This window comes from Lontra canadensis, unplaced genomic scaffold (assembly GCF_010015895.1).
Source record: "Lontra canadensis isolate GAN:19392208 unplaced genomic scaffold, GSC_riverotter_1.0 scaffold20, whole genome shotgun sequence".
NCBI lineage: Eukaryota > Metazoa > Chordata > Mammalia > Carnivora > Mustelidae > Lontra > Lontra canadensis.
This window is the reverse complement of record NW_022631014.1, coordinates 15,757,942-15,780,715: the sequence shown is the minus strand read 5'-3', so window position 1 is coordinate 15,780,715 and position 22,774 is coordinate 15,757,942. Positions and strand designations below refer to the sequence as shown.

General features: G+C 41.3%; 1 protein-coding gene across 1 annotated transcript in view; it reads right to left on the bottom strand.

The window, feature by feature from the left end:
• Window positions 1–22,774, bottom strand: part of ULK4 (unc-51 like kinase 4) — a 583,110-nt gene that overhangs the window by 243,154 nt on the left and 317,182 nt on the right. The window contains exon 32 of the mRNA XM_032861108.1: window positions 7,072–7,177. Coding sequence (XP_032716999.1) covers window positions 7,072–7,177 — 106 coding nt within the window. The remainder of the gene's footprint in view (window positions 1–7,071; window positions 7,178–22,774) is intronic.

Genomic DNA, 22,774 nt, shown 5'->3' with positions numbered 1-22,774 from the left:
CACACCCTGTTTCAAAGAGACTGAGACAGACCATATCTGAAGCCCAAATAAGAGAAGCAGCTCCATATTGGCCATATTGCCCCTCCCCCAGGCCAGTGTCGCACCAGTGTAGGGAAAGGGCTCTCTGAGCCTTCAATTCAACAATGGGAAAAAAAGAACCTGCAGGGAAAACCAGCAGCCCCCCAACATTGTGGGTTGCTATGCAGGAGCCCCTGGTCTGATCTCGTACCACAGGGATTGCCAAGGGAATCTGTGGAGCTCCGCCAATGAAAGCTTGACTAACAGTGAAGTGGGGAGGGGCTGGCGACATCCAGCACAGGTGTCTTGGCAGACTGAGCTTGTTCCTGAGATGACTAGGTAGTAATCTCAATGAATGGCTCTGCTGAGTCACAGCCTTACCTGCTATGAAGAGTGATTTTGAGCACAATCTGACCAGTAGGGCTAGTGACAGCTGAAAGCAGTGTGGACCAGTGGCACTTGAGCCAACAGGCAGGTGAGCAGACGGAGCTGATCACCCACTGAGAAAAGCCAGATCTGGGTATGGAGCATCCTGTACTAGACACGAGCAGGGGGATTCATTCACAGCCAAGGCTGAGGGTCATTCCTGACCCTTCTCAACTGGAGAGGCTGTTTGGAATTGAGAGTAGCCTGGCACAGACCCTCCATGTCATATTCATGCAAGCAGCAACATAGCTTCACCCACTATGGGAGTGTCATTTGGCCCCATCTGACCAGATGGGCTGTAACAAATCCTAGAAGCTGTGCAACCTGATGGCACTTGAGCCAAGAGATGGGCAAGCAGGGAGAAAAGTTTGCAGAGCAAAGCCAGTGGCCTTGTTCAGTCAGAGAACTTGGGATGTAAGTTGGCTTGACTTAAGACAACAATGAGCTTTACCAGCTTTAGAGACGCTTCTCCTACTGTCCCCAGACAGGAAATCTAATTCAAAGCCCTGCTGATTCCTGAATATAGCCTTCAGCCAATCTAACCAGGGAAACTAACAAGAGCATGCAGGAAATTTTAGAGCCCATTCAATAATACATGTACAGTGGTCCATGAGCAAAGAGCACAGCCCATGGTTTCCCCCATCTGTAGAGCAAAACTGGTGTCCTCACATGACCGAGGAATTCAGGACACAGCTTCACCTAATTCACATTCCCAATTGAGCTATACAGGTGCTGAGCGCCATCCTGCTGCCCTGGCCAGAGTAGGCAAGCTAATTCATAGCCCCAACTAGTCCCCAGCCTTGACCATCTAGTAAGCCTAATCAGATAATCCAACCAACCATGGAGCCCATCCCACAGCCTCACTCAAGTAGGGAATGGAGCCAGCAGTCCTATCCAACTGTTCTGTGCCTGTGGCACATCTCCTCCATCGCTGTCCTCAAAGGACAAATAGCTGCCTTATCACAAAATAGACCAAAATAGCCCATCCCACCTGCTCAAGGTCATTACCAGCAGACACACCCAGAAACCCAAACTGGGCTAACTGGTGAAGATTAATCTCTGCCAAAGCAAAGTTGTAAACTTGAGGATATTGATTACTCAAATGTGTGGATATCAACCCAAAGAATCAGGATCATGAAAAGTCAAGTAAAGATGACAACACCAAAGGAAACTAATACACCTCCCAATAACTGGCCCCCCAAAATGGAGATCTCTGAACTGTCAGACAAAGAATTCATAATAAGCCTTTTAAGGAAGCTTAGTGAACTATAAGAAAACACAGACAAGTAAATGAATTAGGAAAACAATGCATGAACAAAACAAGAAGTTCAACAAGGAAATAGAAACCATCAAAAAACCAAACAAATGGAAATCCTAGATTGAAAAATACAATAACTAAACTGATTAACTCAATAGAGTTTCTAGTAATATAGAAGAAAGAACCAGTGATCTGGAGTATAGGACATGGTAATACACAGTCATAAAAGCAAAAGGAAAAAGCAACAAAAGAGTGAAATACCCTATATGAATTATGGGGGCACTATGAAAGGAAACAATATTCACATTATGGAGATTCCAGAATGAGAAGAGAAAGAACAGAAAGTATATTTAAAGCAACAATGGCTGAAAACTTCCAGAAGTTGGGGAGAGAAATGGACATCTCTATGTCTGAGGCCCAAAGGACCCCAAATAGGGTGAACCTGAATAGAGTTACAGAGGCACACTCCAATTAAATTGTCAAAAGCCAAAAACAAAGAAAGAATTTAAAGAACAGCAAGAGAAAAGAAGGAAGTTAAATATAAGGGAGCCCCCTACAAGACTACTGACAAATTTCTAAACAGAAACTTTCAGGCAAGGACTGAATGGGATGGCATATTTAAAATACTGAAAGAGAATAACTGTCAACCAAGAATTCTATACCTCATGAAGCTGTCTTCCAGAAATGAAGGATGAATAAGGACTTTCCTAAACCAGCAAAAAGAGTTCATTACCATCAGAAATGCCTTCCAATAAATGCTAAAGGAAATTCTTTGAATGGAAGTAAAACGTAAATAGTAAAGTGAAAGTAAAAGTAAAGTAAAAGTAAAATATCATCATAAAAATATAAAAAGACAGTATAAATCTCACTGGTAATGGTTTAAGTATATAATCATAGTTAGATTCTGCAATATGATAATAGTGGTGAATAATTCACTTACAACTCTAGTTCACAAGTTTAAAAAAATAATGTATTAAAATAATAACTACAATAGTCTGTTATTAATTACACAACATAAAAAAACACATAAATTGTAACAGCAATATCCTGAGAGAAGTAAAAGAGCCAAGTTTTAAAATTCTACTGAAGTTGTTATCAGCTTAAAATAGGGTGTTACAAGTTTGAAATATCTTATGTAAGCTTTATGGTAACCACAAGGGAAGAACCCATAATAATTACACAAATAACATAATAAAGAATTCAAAGCAAAGAGATAGCAAAAGACATGAAAACTCAAAAAAAGCAGGATAAGAAACAAAGAATAATGAATCTATAAGATAACCAGAAACAACAGAGTGGCAAAGGTCAGCAGGATCAGCTATACTTATATCAGACAAAATGAATTTCAATGAAAAATGATCAAAAGAGACAAAGAAGATCATTACATAACGAGGAAGAGGTCAATACATGAAGATATGACAATTATAAATAAGAGATGCTTAACTCTAGAAAACAAACTGAGGGCTGGAGGCGTGGAGGATAGGGGGATGGGGTAATTGGGCAATGGGCATTAATAGAGAAATGACTTGAATCAACAAAATTGTAAATGAAAAAGGAGGTATTGCAATGGATACCACAGAAATTCAATGTATCATTAAGAGGCTACTATGAACCAACAATACACCAATGAACTAGAAAACTTAAAAGCAATGGAAAAATTCTTAGAAGTCTACAATTTACCAACACTAAATCAGGAAGAAATAGAAAATCTGAACAGACTGATTACTAGTAAGGATAATGAATCAGTAAGCAAAAACCTCCCAATGAAGTAAAGCCCAGGACCAGATGGCTTCACTGGTGAATTTTATCAAACATTGAAAGAATACCAACTCTTCTCAAGTGCTTCCAAAAAATCAAAGTAGCAGGAAACATTCCTGAATTCATTTTATAAAGCCAGAATTTATCCTGTTATCAAAACTACAATAGGACACTACTAAGAAAGAAAACTAAAGGCCAATATCTTTGATGAATACAGATGCAAAAATTATCAACGAAATACTAACAAACCAAAGTCAGCAGCACATTAAAAAGGATCATTCACCATGATCTAGTGGGATTCAAGGATGGTTCAACATACACAAAATCAATGTGATACATCACATTAATAGAATGGAAAGAAAGAACATATGATCATCTTAACAGACACAGAAAAAGCATTTGACAAAATTCAACATCCATTCATGATAAAATTTAACAAATTAGGCATCAAAAGAAAAAGCCATATATGACAAGCTTACAGTTTAACATCATCCTCAATAGTGAAAAAGACAGGGTGCCCATTCCCACCAACATAGTACTAAAAGTCCTCACTAGAACAATCAGGGAAGAAAAAGAAATAAGAGTCACTACAAAGGCATGTGAAAGGAATGGCAAACAAAGAAGTAAAACCGTCTCTATTTGTAGATGACATTATTTTATATAAAGAATCTCTAAAAACCCAACCAAAAAACTGTTAGATGTCATCAGTAAATCAATAAAGTTGCAGGATAAAAGATTAACAAAAATTCAGTAGCATTTCTATATGATAACAATGAATTTTCTGAAAAAGAAAGAAATCAATCCCAATTCCAATAGCATCAAAAGCAACAAAATACTTAGGAATAAATTTAAGTAAAGAAATGAAAGATATCTACTCCAAAAAATACAAGATGTTAATGAAAGAAACTGAAGAAGAAAGGAAGAAATGGAAAGGTATCTTATGTTCACGGACTGGAAGAATTAATAGTGTTAAAATGTCAAAAATAGCAAAAGCCATCAATATATTTAATGCAATCCCTATGAAGATACCAATGACATTTTTACAGAAGTAGAAGAAACACTCCTAAAAAACTTTTGTGCAGCATAAGAAACCACCAAGAAACTGAAAAGACAGCCTATTAAATGAGAAAAAATATTTGCAAATCATATATCTGATAAGGGGCTAATATCCAGAATATATAAAGAAATCCTACAACTCAATAGCCAAAAAAAAAAAGTAACCCAATTAAAAAATGGGTAAAGAACCTGAACATGCATTTCTCCAAAAGGTGAACAGGTTAGTGAAAAGATGCTCAACATCATTAGTTACTAGAAAAATGCAAATTAAAACCACAGTGAGATACCATCTTCTGGCTATTAGGATGGACACCATCAAAAAGACAAGGGCTAACAAATGCTGGCATGGATGAGAAAAAGGACCCTTGAGCACTGTTGGCGAGAAAGTAAATTGGTGCAGCCACTATGGAAAACAAGATGGAGGCTCCTCCAAAAGGAAAAAAAAAAATAGACCTATCAGATGATCCAGCAATTCTGAGAATATATCCATAGGACAAAAACACTCAAAAAGATGTCTGCACCTGCATGTTCATAGCAGCATTATTTATAATAGCCAGACATGAAAAAAACCTCAGTATCTATCAACCAATAAGTGGATAAAGAAGTTATGGAGTGTGCATGTATGTCTGTGTATGCATGTATGTGGTTACATACATCATACATACATACATACATAGGTGGAGGGTGGGGGGAGGAGGAATAGGAAAAAGGTGGTAAAAAGGCACAAGCCCCCAGCTGTAGAAAAACAAGTAAGTACTAGGGATATAATATACAACATGATGACTACAGCTAACATTGCTGTACAACATATAGGAAAACTGTTGAATAAATGCTAAGAGTTCTCACTATAAGGAAAAAATTTGCCCATTTTTTTTTCTTTTTATTCCACCTATAGGAGAAGATGGATGTTAGCTGAACTTATAGTGGTAATCATTTCACAGTATATGCAAATCAAACCAGCATGCTGTATGCCTTAAACTTACACATTGTTGTTATGTCAGTTATTTCTCAATAAAACTGGAAAAAAAATTATAAGAAACTAACAAAGATTTTACTAGATTTACACTGTAAGAAGCACCATAGATTTGGACTAAAAAGAACAGGGATAATTCCTTTGAGAATGAAAAGAGGTTGCAGAGCCCCAAACATCTATGGACAGGAATCAGCCTTAGAACCTTACTCAGCTACAATGATGAGCCATCTTTATGGAACAAGAACAACGATCCAGAAGTTAGAGGTAAGAGCCATGGAGAAGCATTTGCAGGGAGAAATACTCTCAAAGCAAAAGATATTTTTCTTCCCCTGTGGAACAAAGGGAAATCAGGAAATACGTTTGCCAAGATTTCAACATTGTCATGCATCAGTGACTGCTATGTCCTTTTAGTTTTTCCTTTTATTTTTTTTTAAAGATTTTATTTATTTATTTGACAGAGATCACAAGTAGGCAGAGAGAGAAAGAGAGATTGAGGAGGAAGCAGACTCCCTGCTAAGCAGGGACCCTGGGATCATGACTTGAGCCGAAGGCAGAGGCTTTAACCCATTAAGCCACCCAGGTGTCCCTAGTTTTTCCTTTTAAATGAGAGTTTCTATGAGGGCATTTCTTTCTGTATCTCCTCATCGGAGTCTAGAGATGTGGCAGAGTAGATAACTTGTGTCCTTATTTCATAAGTCTTCAAGTTTGAGAGGACCAAAATTCAGGGAACTACACCTACCAAAAATGTACCCAAGGGGTCTCATGATATCTAGATTCAATTTAGATGACAACATCCTAGTTATGAAGCCTTGAAGAAACCAAGATATCCTTCAGCTGGGGAATGGATTTAGAAAAAAAAAAAAAAAAACCTGTGGTATATCCAGACAAATGGAGTATTACTCAGTGCTGAAAAGAAATGAGTTAACAAGTCATGGAAAGACATAGAGGAACCAGAAATGCATATCACTAGGTGAAAGTCACCAATCCTAAAAAGCTACATACTCTAGGATTCCAACAGTGCCATTCTGGAAAAAACAATACTAGGGAGACAATAAAAAGACAATTAGAAGGGGAAGATATAAATGGGGGCAGGGGTTATACAGGAAATTTCTGAACCTACCTTTCAATGTAGTTTTAAACCTAAAACTGGTCTAAAACAAAATCTTAAAACCGTTTTTAATCTTAATGTTATAGAAATGCACAAGATGTAACATAAAGCCACCCTCAACTCATCCGATCTCATTTTCTAAGATGTCTTGGACTAAATGTTTTTACTCTGACTGACAGCAGTAAGTCTAACTACCATGCTCACACTCGTACTTCTTGGTTTATCATCTGTAACAGTGCCTATAGGAGGAAGGAAACTTTGAGCCCTAAAGGAAAATAAATGAACTTAGAGAAACTACCACAATCCAACCACATTTCCTATTTTCACTGATAACATTATTATTCATAGATTCTTAAATATCTATTTTGATTCATCACCTTTGAATAGCACTTCTTGACTCCCTGCTATACATGATGAGGAAAATAACAAACAGGCAGAAATCAGGACTCAAAATGGATTCTAAGGAGCATTTACCTTGTTCATAAAGTAGCTTCATATTTGAATCTTTGCAGGCAACCAGATTGTTGAGCAATGCAATCACACTTTGCATGGTGTTACCCAGAATGTTCTCCTGATGTTCCTGCAATAGATCACAATTTCCATCATAACTATATAGAATTCCAATTACATCATGATAGAGACAAGTGGTCAAATGACCTCCGTCCCTTCAGTCTTTGCATAAGGTTAAACAATTATCTTTCTGTGCTTTAATGAAGCAGACCCTTCTGTGTTACGGCACTCCCCATCAGGGTGTTAAGTCAGAGGGGAGGCAGCATGAACCCTTCAGGATACCAGCACCACACCATGCACTCCCTTACCCACGAGCTGATGACAACCACACAGCCTCTGGGCTTTAGCTGGGGGACAGGGGTCTTAGAGTGACTAGGAATCAACCACATGGAGCTTAGGAGACCACACACCTGAAAGTGACTGGGGTCACAAAATAAAGCTACCACGTCTCAGAGTGACAGATGCAGCAGGTGACCAGGAAACCCTGGATGGACACATGGTTTTCAAAGCTTACAGAAACACCAGCCCTGCATCTGCTTCTGAAGTTGCTCTGTCCCCAGATGTGTGCCTCCCAGCCATGCCAGCCACCTGATGTTCCAAGTCTCACCATCTAGTTCTTCGCTTGATCTGAGACAAGGGGTTTGCTTTGCAAACCCCATGCCTAACAATTTCTACCCTTCTTTAGAGACACACACACTTAAGAGTAGATGTTCATGTTTGAATGTTCCACTGACGCCAGTTTAAGAAGATGAATATGGAAGCGATGGTCTGCCACCAATTTCATCTAATTATTCATACAGCTGGTTGGAAGGAAGGGGTGATTAATAAGCACAAGATGACACAACATGATATTCATGATAAAGTAACTAATGATACATAGGAAAAGAGAAGCTAATACATCTTTTTCGTTTTCTTTTTCTTTTTCTTTTTTTGGTCCCATTCGATAAAATAACACATTCTGCTCCTTGTTCAAAGACCAGCCTGTCAGCAAATACAGGGCAGTTTTGCTGGAGATAAATCTATTGTTCCTTCACTATATACATTTCTTATGATTAAATGTACCTTTTCTATGATGCTCTTGGTAATATTTTCACCTCCCTATGAAGCCAATACTTTCGTTTTCCCTTGTACTCATGGGGTGAGCACCACTTGCTGATATCAGCATTTCCTTTCATATAAAAGCCAACTATTCAAATCCCCATTACCCCGGACACTATGAATCCAGGACTGTTCCCTAGCCAACCACGTTCTTGGAGTCCTGCCCTGGAGGTTCCAGAGTCCCTGCAAAATGAAGGCCTCTCCCAACCCCACAACTCAGTCTACAGAGGGGCAGAAAGCCAAGGTGCACTCTTGATCATTTAAAGCCCCAGCCCACCGTGCTACTCGGGATCTGCAGGATAAAATATTTGATGCAGGAAATAAAAGAGACCAATAATCCTATAACTAGACTAGGAGAAATGGTTTCTTTTCTTTTCTAGCCATTATAAAAAACAATTGTTGTTTTTTAGTTTCTTTGTTGTTGGATTTCAAGCCATTCATAAACTATGAACTCTGTTTAATATAAAGTGAGGAGTTTGTAAAAATTATAGTAGAGAATCCTATTTACATACTCTTCTCTCTTATAGCTATATTTATCTACAGATATATCTACAATCTTTATCTGTCTTGTAAATGTATATATTTACAAATATATATTACAAAATAAATATATTTTTATATAACACATATATATTATAAATATATATTTACACACATAAATTAAATTTACATATACATTTAAATATATGTATATGTATATATATATACACACACACACACACACACACACACACATACATACATATATCTCCTACATAGTGTTGGGGAGGAAGAGCATGGAACAGAGTCCTTGCTCCTGCTCGAGATGATGCTGTGGTTCTCCAGGTGGACTGACAGCTACTGCTATGGCCCAGGTCATCATTTCCCCCGGAAAGAATGAAATACATAACAGTTGAGAAGGTATAAAAATGAGTTAAACACACTTCCATTAACTTCTATCAAATTGAGTTATTTCATTTCTCTTAGCAACTTTAATAAGATTTGTTCCTGCTGTTCACAACCGTATTAGCCTACAGGGGATAAACGATGCATTGAAAAACACCACGGTTACTTAAAGTGAGAGTAGAGGATTATAGGAAGGGAGAAAACAAGGGATAAATATGTGGGGCCAGAGTTGTTCTCGGGGACTCTGCAAGCCTGGTGTAAAGACAAGTGGGAAGCTCAAGTTTGGTTCAAAGACCCCAATCCAAGCCAGAGGCGAGAGATGATCCTAATGAAAGACTGGGTCCCCAACAGATGCTCCTCTAGGGCAGCCCCTCCTCCCAGAAAGCTAGGACTGATTTCCAAGGTAAAAAGATTATAACAGAAGGCTAGGTAAAGTCCTGATGTCTCTTTCCTTTCCTTTCTTTTCCTTTCCTTTCCTTTTTAAATCCCCACAGCTTACGAATAAAAGCAAGGAACACATACAAGTAAAGCAGTGTAAGGAGAGAAAGCAGCAGCCGATGACTTGCAACAGAGCCTTTGGCAGGGTCAGGGGCTCAGGCACCAGTGGCCTCCATGCTGATCTTAGCCCAGTGGTGGCAGAGCAGCCGCAAAGGCCTACGAGGGGCAGGGGGGAGACGAGGCAGTGCTAACAGTTTGCTGATGGGACACTGTGTGCCACAGCCCATACCCCAGGCTTTTAACCTATATCACTGTCTCATCTGATCCTCACAGAAACACTGAAGTGGCTACATTCTCCCCTTCCTATAGATACAGACAATGAGGTTAGCGAGGTGAAGTGTAACTTGCCAAGGATCACCCAGCTCTTCAAAGCTGAAGCTAGGACTGGGTCTGTAGGATGGTGGAAGCCATGTACCTCATCGCCATGCAGCATTGCCTGGTGACCCACAGTGATATGGGCACAAGAGAGGAGAGATGGGGGAGGGGGTGAGAGCTTCCAGCCCATCAGCACATCCCAGGGTAACCCGTACAACCTGAGGACCCACAGGGTAAGGTGGGAGGAATCTAAAGGATCCAGATTGGGGTGTGGGGGGGAGAAAGAAGCAGAGAAATACTGAATTGGGGCTGCTATGGTAGCGCTGTCCTGCCTGTGCCACCACTGCTGGCCTCTCCTGGTTTCATAAGTGCCCTCCGTAGATATCACCATGCTGTAAGACACAGAACCTAGGAAGCCAGTGGAGGTGCCAGGCAACTAGAAGAAAGAAAAGAATAAGCATAAGCATATTACTCCAAAAACTGGAAGTACATACAACAGCCCCATTGCTCAGACACTCAGCATGAACCTCGACCACTGGGTAAGAAAGGCAGAAGAGCTCATCAGAGAAGGCATCACTGACGACATGCAAAGCCATAGAAGGCCATCCCACTGCATTTTAAGATTATGATGAAATACTTAACTCCTTTATCCATAACCCATCAATAAGCACAGCTGACCTAATTTGTGTGCCTAATGCCATAGTATATGGACATTTAATAAACAGAGCACTTGAGAGTACTAATAAAACATAGCATTTGCCAGTAGAGATAATTGGAATTGAAGCAGCAAAATCCTCATGTTTGGCAACATAGATGAAACAACTTCATTAAAATGTACAGCTTCAGCAAATGAAAGGCAGGGGAGCACTGGACCCTGAAGAATCAGCCTTCTCAAAACTAATTGCTTCAGTGCTTAAAGAGGACAGCTCTGAACTACCAAGGGCACGGCAAGGAAACACTCCTGAAAAATGATCAGCCTTCCCAGAGCAGCTTCACTGTAAACAAAGCATTATACTTTCTTCAAATATCTGAGGACAGAAATGGCATTCAAAGACGTCAGATGGCCAGACTCTAAAGTTTGGCAGGGCTCTCAATCGTCAAGGCAGGAAACACCTTTAGCAATCGAAAGTAACAATGAGCAATGGTCACTCTCTTTTGCCCTTGGTATGAGGTCAGAATTCCAAAGAGGGAAAAATAAAAGACAAGCACTGGTCCTGGGGAGGTTGGAAACTCAGAGGAGGCAGAAAAACAGAAGCACATGCAAGGATTGTGAACGTGAAATGTATAATCTCTGGGAAATAAACACAAGGGCACGTCCTATTTCAACACACAGATCACATTTCAGGGGGAAACTTATCGCACGTTGCACGACAGGATGCTAGTCTACCACACATGTGCTGGGACAGAGTACAAAGGTAAAAGAAATAGAGTGGGTGTCCGCTCACTTTCCTTTTTATACCTTCTCCCATAAAGCTAGATTCCTAGACATCTGGAGCCCACGGAAGACTCTTCAGAGCATTCAGATGAAATCAATGTATCAGAGTGGAAGAGGACACTCTTTCATATTACTGATTTTTCACAAGACTGTACTGCACACAGCTCCAACCCAATGGGATCCAAACTGAATTGATCCTGTCCTTTCCCCTCACACATCATCCTCTGGCTTCCTGAACCAATGAAGAGCTCTACCATCTGTCTATCATGCAGCCATAAATCCTGGAATCACCTGGGACAGCCGCCTCTCTCCCGCCTCCACATCCCATCTGCAATGAATTCCCCTTGATTCTCAATGGGCCTCCTCTTGCAGCTCTCCTCTGCTAAAGATAAGGTGGCTGTCGTATTTGGCCGGGGCTGCCACAAGCTCCTAGTGGAGTCTCTCCTTCTCGCCTCCTGTCCTCCACTACTAACCAGGCTCCTTTTTCTTGAGTGACAAGACTCATCCCCATTCCCAGAGCTTAAACCTGGGGCCTGAAGGCCCAGGGAGTATATTAGAGTCCACTGTACTCCCAAGGTGGAGGGCCATTGCTCCCACCATCCCATTTGTCCAGAGCCCCAGGGGGATTCTAAGGCCTGAGGGGAGAGAGGACACGAGAACCAGGGGATGGCAGAAGCAAGGGCATTGTAGCTCCACTGCTCTCAATCCCAGGGAAGTATCATATTATGATTTGGGAAATATTCTCATGATTTATTGAACCAAATTCTGACTCCTGTGGGTAAGGAAAAGGGAAGGGAACAAGCTGAAGGAGTACAAATTTAAAATCATGGCTCAGCGGGTTAGGCCTCTGCCTTCGGCTCAGGTCATGATCTCAGGGTCCTGGGATCGAGCCCTGCATCGGGCTCTCTGCTCAGCGGGGAGCCTGCTTCCTCCTCTCCCTCTCTCTGCCTGCCTCTCTGATTACTTGTGATCTCTGCCTGTCAAATAAATAAATAAATCTTAAATAAAATCAATCTCCACTCGTTTACCTTATAAATAGATATATGGGATTTCCTGGGAAGCAAGGCCCAGATATGGGCATCTGAAGCGAGAATGTTTCAGGTATGATCATGTTGGGGCTGGGGCGACTACCACTGGGCATTTGCTCTGCCAGTTGTGAAACAGTCAACCAGCTCCTCTGCCCTTATGGTCAGGGCTGCTGGGGGCTTAGCATTCTCTGAGGAGGCTAAGGGAGACCCTCAGGCATGTTCTTCCCCATCTGTAGCCAAAGGTGTAGGATGCTCTCACCCTAAAAGCCTGGAGGTATAGAATTAAGTCTCTTCCTTGGTTTGGGTTATTATCTTTCTGATTCAAAGACATGAGAGAAAAGAATTTAAATTTCTTAATTTGACTGACCAATAGTATAGGGGCCCTCTAGCAGCAGCAAATACAAGTTCTTATTAGCAACACATTCCAGCTGGCACAGAAGGGAGGCTATGAACCAAATGGCACCACTTGCCAATCATATGCTGAGCTCAGCCTGAGAAATCCAGTCCTTGCTCAACACCAACGGCAGACTGCTATGGATGCCCTTCTGGTAGATTAACTGTGTCACTTGGCTTGCTCAGCCCTCCTGCCCTTTCACATTATTTAAGCTTCTAGCAGGAAATTTCCATCCTTCTGGCTCCCAGTAGAGCCCTCAAGGCAGGCGCGCTGGGTCGGAGCCAGTGCTACTCAGGAAGGAGAGCCCTGGCAATGGAGCGAGATGGAGGGAAGCAGCCAGGACCAGTGTCCCCAGGAATAGACAGCACCCCTTTCATGTGTCTGCCTAGGGGGCTGACAGGCCAAACTGCCCCACAACATCCTACCTGAGCCAAACATGGGCCCCAGGTACGGGGGACAAATGAGAAAATACAGGTGTGCATCCAGGCACATAACTCCCGCCATCCTATCACATCCCTGCCACTGTCCAAAATAATAGACAATAATAAAATGTTACAAAAGTACAGCCTTGGCAAACTAATGTTCACTTTTAAAAATTCAGGCTGTTTGCTGAAGCTGGCAGGGATGGGGGTGGGGGGAAAGGCTGTCCTTCTGGGTGCGCAGCACCGCCGGCACCTTCCTGTGTCTGACTTGATCAGAGCACCTACCATATACGGTAACCCATGGTTCATCCAGTCCTCACCGGATGCGGAGCTCCTGGAGGGCAGAAGTGGGACTTTTAATCATGTCCCCAGTGCGAGGTGCAGTGCCGGGTATGCAGAGGCCTCCAGTAGATTAAGAAGCAAACCAGCTCAAAGCTGCTTGGGTGAATACAGATGGGGAAGGGATAGATAGCTCATGGGATTCTCCTTCAAAGAATTACCTTGTCACAGACTAGATATTGTCTTCAATTAAATAACTGATAAATACTTATTAAGCAATGAGCATAATCTTTCTCAAAATGTTTAAATAGATACATACTTTCTTTTGAGTATTCGCAATAAATGATAAATTCAGACCTTCTTACTTTAAATACATAAAATTCCTCCCATGTGAAATAGTTGTCAAGGACCCATGAAGCACTTGCATCGGCCTGGAAAATACATACTCCCCAAATCCTGAAAGATGCTGACACAATCTTTTAAAAGATTTTCTATTTATTGAGAGAGAGAGAGCGAGCACACACAGGTTGGGGGTATGCGCAGAGAGAGAGGGAGAAACACACTCTGCTGAGCATGGGGCCCAATGGGGCTCGATCCCAGGACCCTGAGATCATGACCTGAGCCAAAGGCAGATGCCTAGCCAACTGAGCCACCCAGGCACCCCAATGCTGACACAATTTTAATGGCCCTCTCTGTTAAAAGTGTTTGTTCACCTTGGACACATGGGTGACCCAGTCGATTAAGCATCTACCTTCAGCTCAGGTCATGATCCCAAGGTCTTGAGATCAAGCCCCACATTGGGTTCCTTGCTCAGCTGGGAAGCCTGCTTCTCCCTCTGCCTGCCACTCCCCTTGCTTGTTCTTTGTCTCTCTCTCTCTCTCTCTCTCTCTCTCTCTGACAAATAAATAAGTATTTTTTAAAAAGTGATTGCTCTTTGTTTTCTTGACTGTTTCCTTTGCTGTGCAGAAGCTTTTGATTTTGATGAAGTCCCAAAAGTTTATTTTGGCTTTTGTTTCCTTTGCCTTTGGAGACATATCTTGAAAGAAGTTGCTGTGGCTGATATCGAAGAGATTACTGCCTATGTTCTCCTCTAGGATTCTGATGGATTCCTGTCTCACGTTGAGGTCTTTTATCCATTTTGAGTTTATCTTTGTGTACGGTGTAAGAGAATGGTCGAGTTTCATTCTTCTACATATAGCTGCCCAGTTTTCCCAGCACTATTTATTGAAGAGACTTTTTTCCACTGTATATTTTTTCCTGTTTTGTCAAAGATTAACTGACCATAGAGTTGAGGGTCCATATCTGGGCTCTCTACTCTGTTCCACTGGTCTATGTGTCTGTTTTTATGCCAGTACCATGCTGTCTTGGTGATCACAGCTTTGTAGTAAAGCTTGAAATCAGGTAACGTGATGTCCCCAGTTTTATTTTTGTTTTTCAACATTTCCTTTAGGCAACCCACGGAATGGGAGAAGATATTTGCAAATGACAGTACAGACAAAAGGTTGATATCCAGGATCTATAAAGAACTCCTCAAACTCAACACACACAAAACAGACAATCATATCAAAAAATGGGCAGAAGATATGAACAGACATTTCTCCAATGAAGACATACAAATGGCTATCAGACATGAAAAAATGTTCATCATCACTAGCCATCAGGAGATTCAAATTAAAACCACATTGAGCTACCACCTTACACCACTTAGAATGGCCAAAATTAGCAAGACAGGAAACAACATGTGTTGGAGGGGATGTGGAGAAAGGGGAACCCTCTTACACTGTTGGTGGGAATGCAAGTTGGTGCAGCCACTTTGGAGAACAGTGTGGAGATTCCTCAAGAAATTAAAAATAGAACTTCCCTATGACCCTGCCATTGCACTATTGGGTATTTACCCCAAAGATACAGATGTAGTGAAAAGAAGGGCCATCTGTAGCCCAATGTTTATAGCAGCAATGGCCACGGTTGCCAAACTGTGGAAAGAACCAAGATGCCCTTCAACGGACGAATGGATAAGGAAGATGTGGTCCATATACACTATGGAATATTATGCCTCCATCAGAAAGGCTGAATACCCAACTTTTGTAGCAACATGGACGGGACTGGAAGAGATTATGCTGAGTGAAATAAGTCAAGCAGAGAGAGTCAATTATCATATGGTTTCACTTATTTGGGGAGCATAACAAATAGTATGGAGGACATGGGGAGTTAGGGGAAGGGAGTTGGGGGAAATTGGAATGGGAGGTGAACAATGAGAGACTATGGACTCTGAAAAACAATCTGAAGGGTTTGAAGAGGTGGGGGGTGGGAGGTTGGGGGAACCAGGTGGTGGGTATTAGAGAGGGCACGGATTGCATGGAGCACTGGGTGTGGTACAAAAACAATGAATACTGTTATGCTGAAAATAAATTTTAAAAAATGATTAAAAAAATAAAAAATAAAGAGTTCCCACTTAAAAAAAAAAGTGATTGCTCACAAAATAAAGAAGTGTCCCATTTTAAAGAAAGAAAATATTACATATGGTGAATGATAAGATCAATACATTCCATTATCACAAGACCATTTTTAATCACAGCTGTCTTCTACCAGGGGAGTTTGCAAAGTTTACCAAGTGTTGGTACTCACAGTTCCTGTCTCAAAGGAGTACTAGCAAAGTCTGCAGGGGAAAGACTGTGCTGGCTGGCAAGTTTCTTTGAACCTAGGTTTTCAGAGAGCACAAAGAGATAGTGTGGTAAGCAGAAAGGAAACCACGCTGAGGAAAGAGCTCCTTGGCCTGCCCCAAACCAGGAGGCTATGCAGGAGCTAAGCAAGAATCATACTACCAGACTTAGGAAGAATCTTAGAGAACTTGCTAGTTCAATCTTTGGGTTTTAAAGATAAAGAAACTGAGGTCCTAGAAGAGAATATAAGGAGCAGGCCAGGACTTCAACTCAGAATTTTCTCTTCCTTCCCCACCACCTCACTTTGTCCTCACAATTTACATTTGGACATGCAGAGTCAAGTTAGCCACTTTAAAAACTGATCTATCTATCTATCTTCCTTTCTTTCTCTCTCTCTTTTTTTTTTTCTTTTTCAAACACTATAGTCACTGCTCCCTGGAGGTACAGATTCAGTGCCCTTAACATCTCTTTGCTAGGTCAGCTACTCCTAAAGACATGGGAATACCCTGACATAATATCTACTGACCCCCACATCCCCAAAGCACATACTGTCCGGATCTCATTGGATCTTTCAACCAGTTTTTGTTGCACAGGGCTGTCTCTAAAGAGGCAACACAGCCTACCATTTCACCATCTGAGCTGAAATTTCAAAGAAGGAGCACATTTCTCCAATAAATTATTCTGAGCAGGTAACAAGTCAAACATCAGGGGAACTGCAAATACATACACTGGATATTTACCAACCAGCAGCATGAGGCAGCCTGGAACTTTGTCACTCACCCTGGAATTTGGTACACTTGGTATTTTGTGCATGACCACACTTCTGTTCTCAACCTCCATAACTGAGGGCAACAAGCTTCCCTTTTTTGAGACTCTACTTAGATAGTAACAGTTATATCTGTATAATCACTTTGGAACATTCAATATGCTCATTTTTGGTCACACAATGATAGAAACTATACCATCTTGGAGAATGAATGGGTTATAAAAGGATAAAATCATCTGAAGAATTTTTCATCTACTAGGTAATTAAAAAAAATGCCATCAAGGACCCAAAATATTAACTGGCATTTGAAGATATTCTAATGTAAGCATAAACTGGGTACAAGCATAAAAGCACTGATGTGGATCAATGCTGGACAACCATGGGCAGAGTAAAAGGGTCTTGTGTTGGAAAAAATTCATGGACCCTGAGCAGAGAGCTGGGCATGTCCTAGGAACACAAGAAAAAGAAGGAGATTCCAGAGGAGTTAAGAGATTGACAAACTTGACGAAGGAAGAATGTGACCATATATTGACCAGTTTCATTTCTAAAACCTAGAAGGGGAATATTGAGAGCTTAAAATCATTTCTTAGACAAAGCCAGGCTGGGCATCTCCTAAAGACCTTGTGATATCAGCTGAAACCTGACCCTCCTCTTCAACATCTATTCTGGAATAAATCCCTATGGGGTCTTGGCTGCATGCTGGACAACCACAACTCATCTAAGGAATGCCTATTTGCTGACATCAACTGCTTCTGGATCAAAGCAACTGTCCCACCAGTACCTGGGAAGTCCCTTAAGCTTAGGAATGAGGGAGTAGGGAGGAAGGGAAAGGGAAGGGTATGGGATTTTCATATTTTTAATTCCTGTACCCCCAATAAATACAATTCTGCTTTAAGAAATTATATATCAGAATGGTTTCATTAACTTTTCTTCAAGCAGGTCAAAAAGAAAACCAGAAATCAGAATGAGTGCTGAGAAGGGAGGGACAAAGGACAGAAGGGAGAAAGACTAGAAAGGATGGGAAGGGGAAAAAAAGGAACTACTGGATTTCCTCAAGAAAGAAAAATGAGCCCAGAAAAGATAAGCTCAGGGTACAAACCCCAGGTCTACAGGTGCTAAAACAAAAACTCTCTATCAGAGGGCAGCTGGTCACCTCAATTAGGAACTAGAAGTCAGTCAAGTGATATATTATGTGTTCAGCCATGGGGTATCTCCAAATTAAATGCTGACCAACATTCCAATGGGACATGTACAGAGACAACAGCTCGGGTCTCTGCCTGTTAGCATTGCCTAGTGTTAGGCCCCAGGTGACCCGGGCCATCCCCAACAGACAGGGAGCAGAGGAGCAAATGATTCTGCTTAACGCCAACTACTTCAAGCTCTTTCTCAATTCATGGAACACATGTGTTGGGATTTTTTTTTGCTACCACACTCTCACCCGGCCATCCCCCCACACCCCCATGAACATATGGAATAATGGTGTCCTTTCTGTGTGTGAATTTTGATGAGCTGCAAATGAAAAGATATGTGGTCCCCTTGGGCAGAAGGGCTGACATGGGATCCTCCCTTCTGATGGCTTGCTTGACAATGGATGAGCACAGGTGAATGCTGTCCAGTCTGTTTGTGTGGGGTGCACAGAGAAGGGGCGCTGATCTTTCGGAGATTTTTTCTGAGCTGTCCCTGAGCTTGTGGGACATGCATACACCATTCACGGAGGACTGGAGTCTATTCGTCACCAGTCTTATTGGCTAATCTTAGAATCTCATCTCTGAGGGCACAAGTAGCCCATTAAACAACCAAACCAAACACACACATGCACACACACACACTCACACAAAAACCTGTCTTGAAGCTATTAGGGAAAGTCATCAAAAAGACAAGACTGCCAGTTCACCAGGGCACTCAGTGGCTCCCAACCCCTCCCCGCCCTTGGAATGTGGGTTCTGCCTGCCTTTCCAGCTCCCAGAGGCTGCTCCAAGGACACGACCTTGAGATAGTGACATGGTATTGAAAACACCTGCATGGTATATATGACTGAACCCTGTTAAGGCCTCTATCTACAAACTTTTAACATTTGGCAGGCAGTGCAGAGATCCACTATCTTGCTGCTGACCAAGACAAGCCTTGTATATAAGTTCTCTTTGCTTAGGAAATGGCCACCTACCAACCTGAAGTGGCCAGCCTGTTTCTTCCATCTTTCCCTGCCCTGCCAGTACTAGGGTTGGCTTCAGATTTCACCCAGGAAGCTCCTTAGAGGGTTGGGAACCAAAAGCAGGAGGAGAAACAATATAGCTTCAGTCTGAAACATTTCACATCACCACGCTCTGAATAATGTAGGCTCTGGTGCTCCAACAGAATGCTCCAGAATGACTCCAACAGCAATGACTTTAAGCCACAGTGTCCAAGTCATTGTCACCAGATCCATCAAGGGCAGGGCAAGAGGCAAAACCTCAGGCAGCTGGAACCATCGTATGGAGCCATACAGAGGACAGGGAGCCCTTCCCCCCAGCAATGCAGGGGGACAGAACACCCAACTCATCATTTTGCACCAGCTGCAAGGGGCAGGGCTGGGAGCTCCACTGGAAACAGGCAGAAGGGAAAGCCCTACCCCTGCCACATGCAGATGTGGGCAACCAATGAGAAGTGACCCACTGGAGTTTCAGGCTAACCTCCAAGGTCCTCTTCTGCTTTAACAGCTTTCCATGCTAAACATGCTGTGTCTTCCAGCAATGGAGAGCATATGGCAGAATGAACACTGCTAACAGTTATTTAAAATGATATCAGGAGGACACCGAGAAGGTAGGGCTCATATGCATCTTCTATCTCAAATTCTCAGAGGGTTTTTAACTGAACTCAGCTAAAAGTAAAGGCATCTACTTATGTTATAATGGACATTAATGGATTTTCTGCCCAGTATTAGCCCTAGCAACCAATCAAATGTAGATTAATGTAACTGTAGATAAACCAGCATCAATCACCATTTCTTCACTACAACTTACGTAAATTCTCTTTCCAATTTTTTTTTTTTTTTAAGATTTTATTGATTTGAGAGAAAGAGAGCACAAGCAGGGGTGGGGGCAGGACAGAGGCACAGCAGATTCCCCACAGGCAGGAAGTCCAACTTGGGGCTCAATCCCAGGACCCTGAGATCATGACCTGAGCCAAAAATCAAGAGTTGGCCACTTAACTGACTGAGAAACCCATGCACCCCCTTTCTTTGCACTTTAAAAACGCTAAACTACTTTGTCTCTCCAGAGCACATTTTTTATTTCAATTAAACCTGTATTTTCTGGATCGTAATCCTTAAAGACTCCCAATAAAAGCACATATTTTATTTTGCCACTTGCAGTTTTGTCTTTGACTCTTCTGAAGGAATATTTGAAAGAGGTGTTAAATAATATCAAATATTATCAAATTCCTACGCTTTCCTATAGTCAAACAGAACAGTTCTGCACACTCAAATATTTGCTTATGGATTGTAGCAAAGATCACTCAAATATAAGTTTTAGCACAAGACAAGTAACACTATCCCTGTCTTTCCAATGTCCACCTAATCAATCCAAGAACAAAAGGTTGTTGAGTGAAACAATGTCCTCAGAATCCTGCCTTTCTTCAGCCACTAAAAGAATCCTAAATACCACATGCCACCTGAGTTACCATGAAGTCCAATGTCATCACAAAAATATGGGGGGGAGGGGTAGAAAAGGATAAGTTTATGAATTACTATCCTGAGTCACAGGATTTCATAATATAGAAAACAGAACTGACTCGGCATGAATGTAAGCTCCCATATTAAAACAAAGTGGTTTTAATGCGAATTTGCATACATTTTTAAATGCACACAAACATATATACACACAAACAGACCTGAAAACCTTTACAAATATGTGACCAATTTAATTAATCATTGTTTTGAGAATTCTGCCCAGTTGATATCCTTTTATATTACAGAAAATAGTGTACACTATTTTGAAGGTAAAAAATGCATGATCTCCTCTGCACACAACTGAACATCATTCCTTCAACAATCCATACTAAAGACCAGCATACATCAGGCCCACCATAGATCCTACACCAGACACCTGTCCTGAAGGAGCTTCCCATCCAGCGGGAGGGCAGGGAGGCAGAATGGGCTGAGGGGAGTACGGTATGCTGATCATGCTGACACACACTGGGGAGTGAGACCCTGGGGAGCTGAGAAGACCATAAACGGTTTTAGCGAGTTCTGGGTGATGGCCAAAAACTAGACTGGGTACGTAGAGAGGAATGCGGATATACTTGAAGCCAAAGCCTAACAGAGGAATTCTCAAAAATTCTCAGAGCTTCTGAACTTCAGAGACATTCGTAGTAAATCTTAGTTGTTTCAACTCTACAATCAAACTTCTTTTGCATGAAAGCTCTTAGATAATGATACTTATAAGTTTTAAGAGATCAGGTTAAAAAGAGAATACAAGAGGCTCTGGATGAGAGACATTGATAGCAAAAATGAAAGAACAGCATATTATTAGCTGTTTTTGTTTTTTAATGGAACTCACAGGCTTCCATGTGCTCCCCACAAATGCCTCAGAGATGCCATGTGGCTGGAAACCTAAATGAAGTCTCGGAAAAGATAATGGAGCTTTAATGGTGGAAATAGTAAGAAAATTAAATCTAATCATGTTCCATTAAGCATGCTCTTAGCTCCCATTTTTACTAAATTATTTTAGTATGATTTTTGCCTCTCTTGAAATAACCTTTTATGGCAATTTGATTTGCAAGCATAAATAAGTCTCATTTATTTTCCACTATGAAACCCTGCAGGATTAATAAGAAGAGATGGATCATCTAAAATATTACCCATTCTGCAATCAGGAAGTAACCACTCAGAGAGATGATATGATACTTTCTCTAATATTTTATATTTAGATCTGTAAGGAAAGCATTACACTATAATTAGGGTCTCATTCAAAAGCAACGTATCACCTACTAGAGAGACCATCTTTAACCAGCCTTTGCTTCCATTCCAGCTTTAAAAGGGAGCCACATTTGTTCCCACTACCTGTGCTGATGGGTCACCTCACCTCCTCAGACCTTAATCTTAAAACTCATCCTCCTCCCCCTGCTCTTTGATGGACTTTTATCATGTTTGGAGTGTTTTGATACTATTGGCCAGAACTGCTGGAGTGTTTGCTTCCAGAAGGATGCTACAGCATAGCCACCTAGATGAGAATTATCGCGCACAGAGTGACAAATTGTAAGCAATCATGCACTCAGTCCAGGAGCATGCAAACAGGGAACATAGCAAAGAACAACAGGAATGGCTCCTCAGTTCTGGGCTCTGGCAAAGAACAGAAACACCTGTAAGAATATGCAGGGGGTGTTTTAAATATTCTTCCCAAAGCACATTTACTTCCAACAGACGTAATGATGAAAAAGCTGTGAAGTATAACCAGAATCACAATTTGCGAATTAGAGGGCTCTCTGGGTCAAATCTTGATCACTTCTATCAAGAATTAGAGGATTTAGGAGGGAAAATTCACATCCAGTAGGAACGACAACTATGGGAGAAGTGGCTGGGAGAATGTCATGCATGAACCAGACAAGAACCCACACCTATTTTCTATTCTAATTCTGTATTAAGGACTGAAGAACACAAAACACCATAAAGAATGAACTTCTGAAACAAATTTCAACTACAGACAATAAAATTAAAGAATAATATAATAATTATTGACATGTCTGCACCCAGTAATATAACAACTCTCAAACCAGGAGAAGCAGAAGAAATACACAGAAACACAGTAATAATGGAACACTATATTCACTTCCCTCAATCTAAGATAGATTAAAGAAAAAAGTTAGTAAGGTATATCTTATACATACATGATATATCTTAGAGATAAATATC